Below are 13,643 nucleotides of genomic sequence, written 5' to 3' on the forward strand. Positions count from 1 at the left end.
TTTCTAGAATGTGATTCTCATGATATTCTGTCTGCCTGTGAACTAGAGAGAAAATTAGGGAGTTATAAAAGATGAGTCTGAATTATGACAGTCATGCATTCCATTGCATTATGGGCTTGCCACAGGAGTCACTGAGGCAGGATAGCAGAACTTTCTCAGGCTCACATTTTCATTTTTCATGTCCCAGATCTGGGGTTCAGTCTAGAAAACAGTCTGAAATGATACCAAACATGGAGGTTTGATTTTTATACAGAGAGGTAGGTAGTGGAGGGATGAATAGAAGGAGAAATGGGCAAGAATTAAAGATGAAGAGTATTACACAGAGGCCGGGGATTTAGCTCAGTGGTTCCGCCACCGGCTTCACAAGTGAAAGGTCCCGAGTTCAATCCCCAGTACAAAAAAAAAAAAAGTTGTAGAGTATTACACAGAATTACTACCAGGTGTGGAAAATATATGTGTGCTTGTTAGTATCATACAATGGATTTGGTTTAAAGTTTCCAGATAACCTTTAGAGGCAGCCTTGTGGTATTGAACTTCCAGATCTTCAAAGGACTCTGTAGAGTAAGTCGCTCTTACAAGAGGTCAGAAAGGTTGGCTAAAAACAAATCACACTGTATGACAAACTTTTGATAAAAGAGTAATAAATTCAGCAGGCTTTTAAATATTTTGCATATCTATTTAACTTATGATAGGATACATTTAATACAAAGATAAAAAAATATACTACTTTACATCTGTTATTTTCTTTTGAATAACATTAAACAAGTTTTATTTTTAATTAATGCAAGGAAGTATAAAGAAGAAATCAGAAATGGCCTTGCCTTTAAAACTATTGCAGAGACAATATCTGTTCATAAGGAGTGAGGAGTAAAAGAGCACATAATAAAGAAATTACAAGGGTATAGAAAGATACAAAGTATGAAAAAATATCTCTTCCCCTTCTGCATCAATCCTTTTCTTCTCCTGGGGGCAGGAAGGAGCACAGAATCCAGTGAATTTTAATATATTCAAAAAATTTTACATCATCATAATAATCTAACTAGAACACATTCATCACCCCAGAATGAAACCTTGTACCCATTAGCAGTCATTTCCTACTCATGGCCCCAAACCTGAAATTCCCTTCCCACCCCTTCACCTTCACCTCATCTTAGGTCACCACTATTCTGCTTTCTGTCTCTGTAGTTTTCCTAATCTGGATATCTTGTGTAAATGAGATATAATGTACATCTTCTGTGACTGGCTTTTTTAACTTAACATAATGTTTTTTTCATTTATCCATACTTAGTTAAAACATATTAGCCACATTTAATTCATTTTCATTGCCAAATAACATTCCATTGTGGATATACCACACTTAGTTTATTATTACTTATCAGATCTTTGGATTGTTTCTACTCTTTAACTATTATGAATGATGCTACTGTGAACGTTTTCTGTGCTATTTTTTGTGTGGACATGTATTTTTATTACTCTGTGCACTTACCTAAGTATGGAATTGCTGAGTCATATGGTAACTCTTCATTTAACAAATTAAAGACTTGCCAAACTATTTTCCAAAATGAATGCACTATTTTACATTCCTACCCAGCAATATCTGAGGGTTCCAGTTTCTCCACATCTTACCAACATTTAATATTCCTTCTAAAGTGCATAAAATTGTATTTCATTGTACTTTTGATTTGCATTTCCCTGATGACCAGTTGTTTTGAACATTTTTTCATGTGCTTAATGGCCATTTGTACATCTTTAGAGAAATGTCTTTGCAGATGCTTTTTCCATTTTGAACTTGGTTGTCTTTTTATCATTGAGTTGTAAGAGTTCTTTATATATTCTGATTATAAGACTTTTATTACATGTATATGATTTGCAAATATTTTCTTTCATCTGTGGGTCATATTTTCACTTTCTTAATTGTGTCCTTTCATAAATGTTTCTAATTTTGACCCAGTTTAACTTATCAGTTTTCTCTTTTATCATTTGTGCTGATAGTGTCATATCTAAGAAATCATTGCTGAACTCAAGATCACAAAGATGTATTCATGTTCTTTCCTCTAAGAGGTTGACCCCTGTTGAATTGCCTTTCATCTCTGTCAAAATCAAGACCATAAATGTGATGCTTTCTTTCTGTACTCTTGATGTTGTGTCATTGATCTGTATGTCTGTACCACACTCTACTGATTATCATAGCTTTATGGTAAATTTTTAAATCACAACATATGCATTCATGAATACTGTTTAACTTTTTAAAATTACTGTAGTTCTTTCAAGTTGCTAGCTTTTCCATTATGAATTTTAGAATTAACTTTTCAGTTTCTGCAAACTACTTCTTTTTAAAAGATATTTACACAAAAACATACTTTGTGTGTTTTTATATATGTTATCTCCTGATATTTAAAAATTTCTCTCTTTCCAGGGTGTTTTAAATGAATATCCACAAGGAAGCTAGAGCTCAATACTTTCACACAGAAGATACCTACTAGAAAAAAGAATAGCCTCCAAAGATTGTCCTTTCCTAGCTCTATTGATTACTTAATGTTTCTAAGGCATACTATCTTGCCCAGTCTTCGTAAATCATGGTGTACTATACAACCCTCCTCACTGCTTCAGAATTTCAACCAGAGGGGCCTTAGATCCCAAATGACCTCTAAAAAGAGAGCTATTTTCTTTAAGTATTTCTAGCTGTAGACTGAGAAAGTTTAGCTACCTCTTAAAAGAAAAAAAAGTTGTGAGTAGAGTAGACAGCTCTACTTCTGAAGGAGCCCTCTACAAATCCCTTTGCTGTCACCAATGGAAACTCTCTCAGATCAATTAGCACAGAAAAAAATGGATTCTCCAGAAGTAGCAGCTTGCTTCATTGTAACTGAACACTGCCTCATGACCCCCACATTCATCCTCCTTCTATACTCACTTCTTACTCTTTAGATGAGGCACTGGATGTTATCCAGGACAAAACTTATACCTCTAAATATATCCCACTCCTAAATATTACTCCTCTCCAGGGCTGGCTGGCATGCAGCTGATATTGTCACTATACCAATTATTAAAATGGTGAAGTACTTCTTTAAGTAAAAAAAATATATGCAGCATCAGAGGGGTTGAAGCCTGGCATAGCATGGACTCTCTAGGCATTTCCTCCTGTGTCACTGTCAGTCCTGATTGATATCTGGCTATGCTATCCTAGTTCTTTGATATTTTGACTACCATATCTACACATATGCATAGAAAAAAGGGTTAATAAACTACTGCTGTGGTACTCATAAAACTGAACTTTCCTAAGAGGAAAATCACCTTTAGATTTCTGAGGAGAGACTTCAGGCCCCCCATATGAACTATGGGTGGAATTCAAAGATCTAAGAACTTGGATTGGAAAATTTTTATCATAATTTTCACTAGGCCCTTAATAAAATTTGTATTTTTTGCAAATATTGGTGAAGACAACCACAGTAGTATTAACAGGACCTGAAACATTGTCACTGACAGCAATCACAGATACTTTGTCACATTACAGTTGGTGAATGTATATTGAAATACCATTTACATTTAGCACAACTTAGAAATTACAGTAATGGTTAGAGCAGCCACTATGACTTGTTATTTAGTAAATTCATATAAAAGCATATGCTACTGTTACAAATCCATCTAATATTTTATTACCGTTTTTCTATATAGTTGGTTTCGTGTATAACCCTGTATGTTTTACTTTATGCATTTAAAAACATTATTCTGAAAAAGAAGGCCAAAGTCTTCACCAGAAAACATAACAGTTTGTGGTACAAAAAAAGACTATGTTCTTGTAGCATGAGTATTATGAATGACTTGCAATTGGTGTGCCAGTGGTGTGAGGGGCCCTTGTATTTAAAACTGAGCTGTAGCAAAGGTTATTGACTTCAAAAGAAAATATTTTACTGGAGAAATTTACATCTTTTCTTTTCATGATATATGAATCTATAATTAAAAAGTCAAGAAAAGGCAAAAGCCCACTATGTAAAGCCAAGCCAGATGTCTCTATAGTCTAACTTGACACTCTTATGTAGAGAATAGGGTCAGGAAAGTTTAACTCAAATATCTGTGTTATTTGTATTTGCATTCTGATCACTCCCTTAGAAATTTCAAAGTTCAATATTGAAGCTTTAGTGAAACACTAAAAAGCATCACAAAAAGTTGTGTAAGCAAATGACCTTAATTAGGGTAGGGTTTTTAATATAATAAATGAACTTTTAACTTTAAGATGCTTTATCATTGAAATTATTCCCAGAATTGCATGAGAAGTGTGGCTATGGAAGATTCCTTTTCCCAGGTCTAACTATATAAAATCTTAGTTTTTGTTGCAGTGGCAATTGAAAAGCAGATTTTTGAAAAGGGAAAATAATAGGCGAAGAAAGATTGGGTCAGAGTTTCTCAAACCAGGATTCTCAGGCCAATAGGATCTTATTATTGGGGGTCCAAAAATCCTAAAACTATTTTAAATTGTTTCTGTTTATATGATAATTTGAATAAATTATTTTAATACTTCTAAAAATAGAAATTTGCAATGCTAATTGTTATACCAAGGACTTAAATTCATTGTCTATTCCTAAATTGTGGGTTATTTAGGAATTTTTTTGAGGTTACCTCACCCCTTTTTTCCTTTAAATAAAGAAAATTAGGGAAAATACAAGGAAAGAAAAGGAGGGGGAGGGAAGGAGAAAGAAAGCAGGAAAGAAGAGAGGAAGAAAAGAAGGAAAAAAGATGGGAAACTACTTTTAGGATCACACAAATGGGTTTCCAAAATATCTTTAAACCCCACCTATTATTCTACTGTCACTAAAGGAAAGAAAAACATGAATAGTTGAGTACTACTAAAAAATGCTAACCAGTTACCTAAAAGTAATATTTTGAGCCAGATTTAGTAACAAAGAAGATTTGTAGACCCAAATTCCTATTTTCTGTACCTATAAGTAGCAAGTTGGGGTGGGATTGAAGAGGTATGTTACTCTGACATCTTCCTGCATGCTAAATTTAAAACTAAATACATTACAAAAAGGAAACATTTTTATTTTTCTTTTGGTGTCTATTTATTGTATGAAGCTAGAGTCAAGCATAACGCACAGGTGGTTTAAAATGTTTCTCTGCCATCTGAGATCTCAGCTTGCCAGGGTATAGATGGGGATATCACTTTAGGGATTTGAGCTTATTCAGTATGTAAAATGAGGCTGGCATGAGTTCAGAGGTTTTGTCTGTGACTTTACCCAATTAACAGTGTTTTTGCTTCTTTTTTTTTTAACTTTCTCTAATAAATTTTCTCTTTAAAAGTTTTAATCTATAGTTGCACAGATGAAAATTACCTAAATTTTTTTGTCAGTTTTTCTGTCAATTTCCATCAATCTGCTCTAAGAGTTTTAATACTTTCTATTCATAATATATATTTCTTATCAAAATACATAGGAATTCTTAGTGTATGCCAGATTTTGGTACTGAAGTAATATTCTTATTTACCACGAAGTTACAAGGATTTATATTATTGTTTATGAAGATCTGTGTTAACTCGATGAATGCATTATATTCAAATATTCTGGGTTTCATGTTTCATTTTTCCAAATCTGATGTTTTGTGACTATATTTTATCCTAAGTATTTGAAATTAATTTGAGCTATAGGTTGATTAAAAGAATAACAATGGCTTAATTGGGAAGAGATGGCTCGATATACTACTATAAATTATAGTATTATTTACTATTATAGTATAATTTACTATTATAGTATAACGAGTCTTGTCTTGCAGTGATATAAGAAAATCAACTCTTAGGTAATGACAAAAAAAATACTTAGTCTAAGTTTAATGGCAATATTAACACACCAATATTATTGGTGTGTGTGTATGTGTATTTTAAAAAGAATTTTCTGAGCCTGTAGAATTAAAATGCTTACCTTTTTGATCTACTATATCACTGTATCTTTATTTAATGAAGAGGGCAGTATGTGGCAGTAAGGGACAGAAATGGTGAAACCTTTGTGAACCCTCTAGCAATCAGTGAGAATCAGACAACAATTTCTCCGGCTTTAATTACAGGCAAAAGAAAAGGCAAAATTAGCATTTTAATATAGAAATATCTTAGGCTTTAGGAGAATTATGATAAATCTAATGTTGCCTAGTAAACTAAAGAGGGAATATTACAACAAACTGTCTCCTTAGGAATATTTGTTTAAATAAAGGCAACAATACTTCATCCTTATCTTTTTTGGATAATTATTGCTATTTCAGGCTGTTTTTTTGTTCCAGATTTAAAACACCTTTAGTTTTTTAAAAAAGTAATTGGCAGTGTTTGTTTTCTATAAAACTACAAAAAGAGAAAAATTCTGTTTGCTTGGCACTGACAGGATAATTATTTTCATGAGAGTTTTTGCTCTATAGCTCTAGTTCACTTGTGCCATGGCAATCCTGCACTTGGATGCATTTAGGTTATCTCATTTCAGTTACAGCATACTAAACTAACTCCTCTTCCATGGCTGAGGTTTGCCCACCTGTCTCCCCTAAAACACCTGCAACATATGTCTGCATAACCCTGTAATGCTTTGCCTTTGGGGTCCTAAGAAATTCCCCCAGAGCTTTTTGCTTATAAACAGCTGAGCAATTCATTTTTCTAATGACGGTTGCTTTCCCCCCAGCTTTGTGGAAATAATATGTTCACTAAAATAGGGTCTCATTTTTCATTAAAGAGAAACATTCGATGTGTTTTTACAGTGCTGTTTCTCCTTCTGAGCCTTATTCTTTTTCTCCTTTTCTAATCTAGCACGCTATAGAAATTAAGATTTGGTAGCAAAATATTAGGAGAAAGAAAAATAAGTAATTCATTTGTCAAATATATTCCTCATGCCAAACACATATTATACTACAAATAGAACTTTTTTCTATTAAGTACTATAAGAACTTTATCAGTTGAATGTAAAAATCATGACCAATAGATGATAAAAATGATAAAAACTTGGCCATATTGCAGGAAATATATCATTTTGGTTATTATAATCTCATAAACTAACAAATATTGCATTAATAGTATGATTTTACCTTTTTTAAATTTATAAATATATGTGCTCCTATTCAGAGCCTTTTCTCAAATCCAGTGTGCATTATCTATCTTCCTAGATAACGTGTTTCTGCTATGAAACTACATGTAATGTTTGACAGTGCTTATCCTAAATGTATATATGATTATCAGAGATATAAAACATTACTTTCTCTATTTAATATCATAGTTTTTAGGTTGTCAAACTGTCAAGTCTGCTTTTTGTCAAAGTCTGTCTGTACTTGGTGATATCAGAGGTATTCATGGCTTCCATTTCAATGAGTTTTTATCAAGTACCTGACATTATGCTGTGCACTTAATTTTCTTTGCTCTTTTAATCCTTGCTGCAGTTTTGCAGATGATGAAACTAGAGCTAGAAGTGTAGCTTATGTCCTCACAGTTGGTGATGATGAGTGGAGCAGGAGGCCTAGTACTGACTTGATCGCTTCTTTCACCCAGTAGTGTTACACCTAGTGTTTCTGTTTTCAGTCTATAACTCAACATTAATTCTTACTGGTACATTAATACATTAGAATTGGTATCACTGGAATTGCTTTCCCTTTGCTCTTTTCAGTCCTACATGTATGTATAATTAGCCAACTCTTTGAAAGATACTGAACTGTTTAAAGGAGAATGACTACATTAGACTCTTCCTCCTGGAGTCTCTCTATATCATTATTTGTTCCAAAGGATATAGCATCTTGAAGAGAGGGAGAGGAATTAGTAATTCAATACAGAAGTACTATTGTAATGACCTTTTTGAATGAGTTTGATTTTACCAAGCTCAGAACAAGGAAAATTGTCAGGTACCATGTTGTGGTGAATAGTACTTCTTGCAGCATCTTGTAGTTATTCTTAGTGTGAATTAACATTCAAATATTGTTATACTACCATAACAAAATGTGTTTGACTTAAAATATTGAAATGCTGCCATGAGGGGTAGGGTAGAGAGGGGGAAGACTACATAGTGATCTGCAGATGTCCATTGCAGTATATGGGAGAGAGGGCTTGTTCACTGTGTTTCTCTTGCCTAAAACTACATTAAGGAGCAGGTCTCAATCATTTAATACAGACCTCAGGAGCGAACAAGATGAATTATAACTGACAGATAAGATTTCAGTTTTAACTCTTAATTGATTGCTATCATTAAATACTATTTGGAAATTGTTTTGTGATCATGCTGTTAATAAAAGTGTTTTGGGAAGTGAGAAGTACGCGTCACAGGTTTTATTTAGTTTTGACTTGATTTTCCATATAGTTTCCTCTAGGACTCTCTCATTTCTACCACCATTAATTTTGCTTTGGCACCATGAGACTTCTGTCTCTTCTCCAAAGTCAAAATGACCATGAAAGGTAAATGTTTTGAATTGTTTTAGAATATCAAGTCGGCCATGACAGCTCAAGTAAAGACCCTAATGAAGGAGGACTTCTAGCACTGCTTCAGAAAGTAGCAAAATCAGTGGGATAAGTGTGTTTGAGGTGAGGGGGAGTATATTGAGGGGATAAGCAACAACAATGTGTCTCTTGTTCTAATTTTAAAACTTTTAAGCCAGGCTTGGTGGTGCACGCGTGTAATACCAGCACACAGGAGGCTGAGGCAGGAGGATTGCCTCAAATTTGGGCTACATAGTGAGCTTAAGGCCAGTTTAAATTACATAATGAGATACTGTCTCAATAAAGCAAAAACCAAAAATATTCAAACTTTCACCATATTTTTCAATCACACCTCATTTAAAGAGTTGAATGATTTAGGTAGTTAATTAGCTTATTTCGAGCCCTTCCTGCTTGGTTAGCTTTGAAAGGCATGGTAAACCCAGGGTGGACTGTATTTGCAAGTTAAACATCTAGTGAGAGAAAAATTTCCAGATCATAGAATATAATTGATATTCCATATGAAAGTCAATATGAATTCAATAAGATAATGATATAGGAAAAAATATAACTCCCAAACTGTTAGATGTCAGATGTGTGGAGTTTGTGTCCTCTGAAATTAAAGAATGAATTCTAAAGGACAAAGGTTAACAGTAGAAAAGGTTTATTGGAGAAAAGGAATAGCTCTTGAGGGATAGGAGGACCCCCAAGTGGATTGCCAGTGAGACCCTTTGTCAGGGATAATTGACACAGCAAAATCATAATGTAGGTATAATGTGGGTCAAACTGTAATCAACCAATAAAATTACAAGCATACTTGCTTAGCTAACATAGATATAGGGAAGCAGGGCACATAGCAAGGGTATATGACTGACAGCATTAACTAAGGATAATCCATGACCCCTAAAACAGGAATATTTTTGGGAAGGGATGGGTCCAGGTGTTCTGGTCACCAACCCAGGTGTCTGATGCATATCTAGATAATGGACTGGGTGGTACTAATTACAGTATAATCCCAAATTCTGCTTATCCCTTGGGGAAGTATGCAAGTCTGGTGATTGTGACATTATCTTGGAGTCTTGCCTTTTCAGCTGTGCCTTCAGCCGCAATTCTGATGTCTTTAATTTTCTCCTGACTTCCTTGAGAGCCTAGTCCCTCTCTGATTGTATATTATTATTTTTTTGGTACCAGGGATCGAACTTGGGTCTTGCACTTGCGGAGCAGGTGGCGGAACCACTGAGCTAAATCCCCAGCCCTGTATATTAATTTCTATCTAACTTAGTTTCCTATAATAAAACTACTATTCTACTTGTTTTCTTCCAAAGGAAAATTCATCAAAATAAAAGAATTTTTTTAAAAAGTGTACATTGAGTCTAATTGTCAGAAATCCTGACTCTGTGAAAATGGACTGAAAAAGACATGATATTAAAGGTGTTGACTTAACACGTTCTGCACAATAAGAAATTATAGATGTCTTGGGCTCTGATCTTCCTCAGAGTTTTACATAGGTACAATTCTAGTGACTCATGTTTTAAAGAAAATTCCAGATCTTTAAAAATTAGAAAGAACTAGATAGTTCTATAAAATTTTATTTGGAAAAAAAAATCCTTTAAGCAAAGCAAGTATCTCTTAACTTTTATAATATTTTAACCATGTGACATTAGAATTCTATTTGTCTAACCTTATTCCCCTAGGGAAACAATTGTTTTCATTTTGGTATGTAGTCCCAATTGTCTCTTTTACCTTTAATGTGTATTTATATATTTATGCTTAACAATGATCTAAACCTATCTTAATTTGGTTTTTGTTTGTGTGAGAAGATATTCTAAAGTTTCTTGACTTCTGAAATCCTTATTCAAAAAGAGAAAACAATTATACATAAATTGAAGAACCATCAGAAATTAACATTAATGTGTAAATGTATCCATACCTTTTTAAATTATTCATGTCCATGTGTTGATTTTTCTGGCTATGCAGTGGTTTACACAATGAGTCAGACATTTAGTTCTGTGCTGTCCAATACACAAGCCACATGTAGCTGTTCAGCATTTAATTCTGCCAAGTCCAAATTGAGATATAAGTGTAAAATACACACTGTATTTCAAAGACTGTACAAAAAGAATATAAAGTATCTCAAAATTTAAATTTTTGGATAGACTTAATAAAATTACTTGTAATTTTATCTATTTCCCTTTTCTTTTTTATTTTAAATGTAGCTGCTAGAATATTTTAAATTGTATTTATGACCCACATTATATTTCAGTTGGACAGCTGGCCTAAATTATCTGTTTGTATACTTACGTTTTAGAAATACTATAACATCATCTTCTTAACAGAAAACCCTATGGAATGTCTTTCAACCATAACTGATTTTTTTTCTTAGTATTTCATATGTTGTTTTTCAGTATCATCTTTTGATACCTTTTGTTGTTGTTGCTTCCAATACATTGGTACTTTATCTCTCCCTTTGATACCAGTAAATCTCCTAGGAGTTTAAATAGGTCTCAGTGAAAGCAATACTTGAGCCTCATTCATACGTTCAAGTTGTATCATTATTCCTAATAATGGCTTTAAGTGCTTAGATAGATCAGCACTTGTGTCTTGAATTGCTCGTCATTTCTTTATAAAGATGTTTCAAGAAACTGCTCCATGTGATCGCCTCTTTCATTATTTTCTTGCAAAAAGTAACATAATCCTTTATTAGTTTGTTGGAAGTCAGAGAAGAAAAAAGCTTTTTATGTTAGCAAAAACAAAATATATTTCCAGGTACTGAGAATAAAGAGCAGGATTAGTCATGAATGATAGTCCTATGAACACTAATTTTTAAAATAAATCTTGAATGCGCTGTCAGTTTGCCAGTGGCTTTAACCTCAATTTTATTTTTCCATTATACAGTACCCGGGTCCAGGTTGTCATCAACTACCATGAGGAAACCTATGCATTTCCTAGAAAGAGAAAAGTTGCACTGTTAGACTTAATAGTATGGTAGTCATGGAAGCATCAGTTATCTTCATCAAGGCAATTCAGATTTGATTATTGTAGAACTGTGTTGAATACCAAACCAGTGGAGTAGTAGCTGGAGCTAAATCAAGGGATTGTCATTTTTGTCAGATGATTAGAGCTGTCTTGGAAGAGATATGAAAGGGTTGAACATGTAAATATTCTCTTTTCACCAGGAAAAGAAAAGGTCCATCATGGCCATTAAGATGCAGCTTGTTAGCTGAATGAATTTCAAACTATTTAACCTTAGCAATTATATCCCCTTCTCCCCCCCATGCCTACATGCAAGTCTATCAGTGATTTGGGATAATGTCTGCAAAGATTGATTGATATATAAACATATCAATAATTTTTCATTAAGATGAGATATAGCCTCTCTGTGTCCAGGTAGACCTCTTACAGGACAGTGCATGCTCTGGTGCAAAGACCTAATTATTATTTGAATCTTATATGTTTAGGTAAGCATTAGAGTATATTTATAAGTTTTTAAAACTTTTTTATGGAAAGTACATGTAATTTAACATTTTAGAGATGATGGTATTCATTTAAATTATGCGGTAAATATGTCAAAAATAATTTTTTTACTTACCTGTGAGGGTCTTCATACATTTAAATAATTAATATAGTTAAAAATAACAACAGCTTTAAATGGACACGCCTGGCCTAATAATCCAAGGGCATTTCTACTTTATTATAAATAATATTAAATGCCAGAAAGGACAGTATTATTGCTGCCTTTATGAAAACGTTCATTGGTCAATTCAGTGCTTATCCTGCTGATATTTCCACTACCTGATATGTTTTGGTCACTTATTAAACTCATAAGAATAGATGATATAGAAATTTCTGACCTCAGAAGAATTGCTGAATTTTGAAATAACATTCCTTTTAGGAGTAGGAAGACTCAGTGTGCCATCTAGTGGACATATTTAGCATTCTGATCCTCAAAAACTAACGGTGACAGTCTTCCTCCAGAATGCACTTTTTCAGACTTTCTGTCTCTTACCCCTTAGCACAGTTTATGCTTGTGTTATATCTCATATAAACTTTCAGCTTTGCTTTTACTTTATCTCATGTTTTGGAAAGTCATTAAGTGATCAAAGTTATCAAAAATAAATCTAATGATGGGGATAAATCTATTTGAGCTGTGAGACAGGTTAAAATAAAATATATTAAAACAATTTCAGTTCTAATGAGCACAATGATCAGTTAAGGAAGAACTTAAACAATTAAGATTTCATTTTATATGCATTATTTTCTGAAGAAAGGGTATTTCTGTCTTTTGTATGTTAATGAATAATTTAGATGGTTTTACCCATGTCAATTTATTGTCTTTTTTTTCCTTTAGAGAAATCCAAGACCAGTGGCTTATCAGTTCCATCCCAATTTAGATTATTACAAAGCGCGGGGCGCAGACCTTCTGGACAAAAGCCGGTGAGTGCTCTTGCTCTGATGACAGTTCTAAACTACAAACACATTCTCAGAGGCCATCGGAAAATTTTACACATTTTCTGAAATGTGTTTTCATATTTTAGCATATCAATGACTAATATGCATAATGGATCTTTGTTGAATTATCTAAGTTTTTTTAAGGCATAAGAAAATGGTATACTTTGATATTGGTGGTAACATGAAAAATTAAATAAATGTAAAAGTACTTTATTTGCAGTTTGAAGTTAGGCAACTTCATTTCTCTAACAATAATAAACCTGAATAAATTGTGCCTATTTGGTATAATCTCCTTCTAGATCCTTGCTGTTCATTGAAAAGAGGCAGTTTTATAATATATTTTAAATTATTTCAGTAACAAAATTAAAATTGGGTTTCCCAACTGTCTTTAGAGCTGCACAATAAGCTTATAAATGCATCTTTTGTGTGCATTTCTGATCGCAAACACAGAAACTTTAAGGGTCACTCTAGGAATAAAAACATTAAAATTCTGCTTTTTAAAGAAATTAACATTGGCATAAAGGTTTGATGAACAGTTTTGTTCTTTCATAATACTATATTCAGATGTCTCAAGAGTTAACTTGTCAAACCAGAATCATTTCAAATTATAATATAATTTCAAAGTTTACTCTGGAAGACTAAAATGTTAGAAATGATAAATACTGCTAAGTTGTTCGAATTTTCTGGCTTAAACATTTTACGTATGTGCTAGTTTTCCTTCAGTAGAGTTCCAACAGCCTGAATATTCATTCATGCAATGCATATGCACATTGTGTTC

The 13,643-nt window shown here is 33.2% G+C and overlaps 1 protein-coding gene across 14 annotated transcripts in view; it reads left to right on the forward strand.

Annotated features, from left to right (window-relative positions):
• The window catches only part of Tbc1d5 (TBC1 domain family member 5), a 630,984-nt gene that overhangs the window by 537,242 nt on the left and 80,099 nt on the right, over positions 1-13,643 (forward strand). For all 14 annotated transcript variants that reach the window (XM_087181487.1, XM_087181491.1, XM_087181488.1 and 11 more), the window contains one exon: positions 12,765-12,850. In XM_087181487.1, coding sequence (XP_087037613.1) covers positions 12,765-12,850 — 86 coding nt within the window. The remainder of the gene's footprint in view (positions 1-12,764; positions 12,851-13,643) is intronic.

Source organism: Heterocephalus glaber, unplaced genomic scaffold (assembly GCF_053883595.1).
Source record: "Heterocephalus glaber isolate CG9 unplaced genomic scaffold, H.glaber_assembly_v1.0 deba00001472, whole genome shotgun sequence".
NCBI lineage: Eukaryota > Metazoa > Chordata > Mammalia > Rodentia > Bathyergidae > Heterocephalus > Heterocephalus glaber.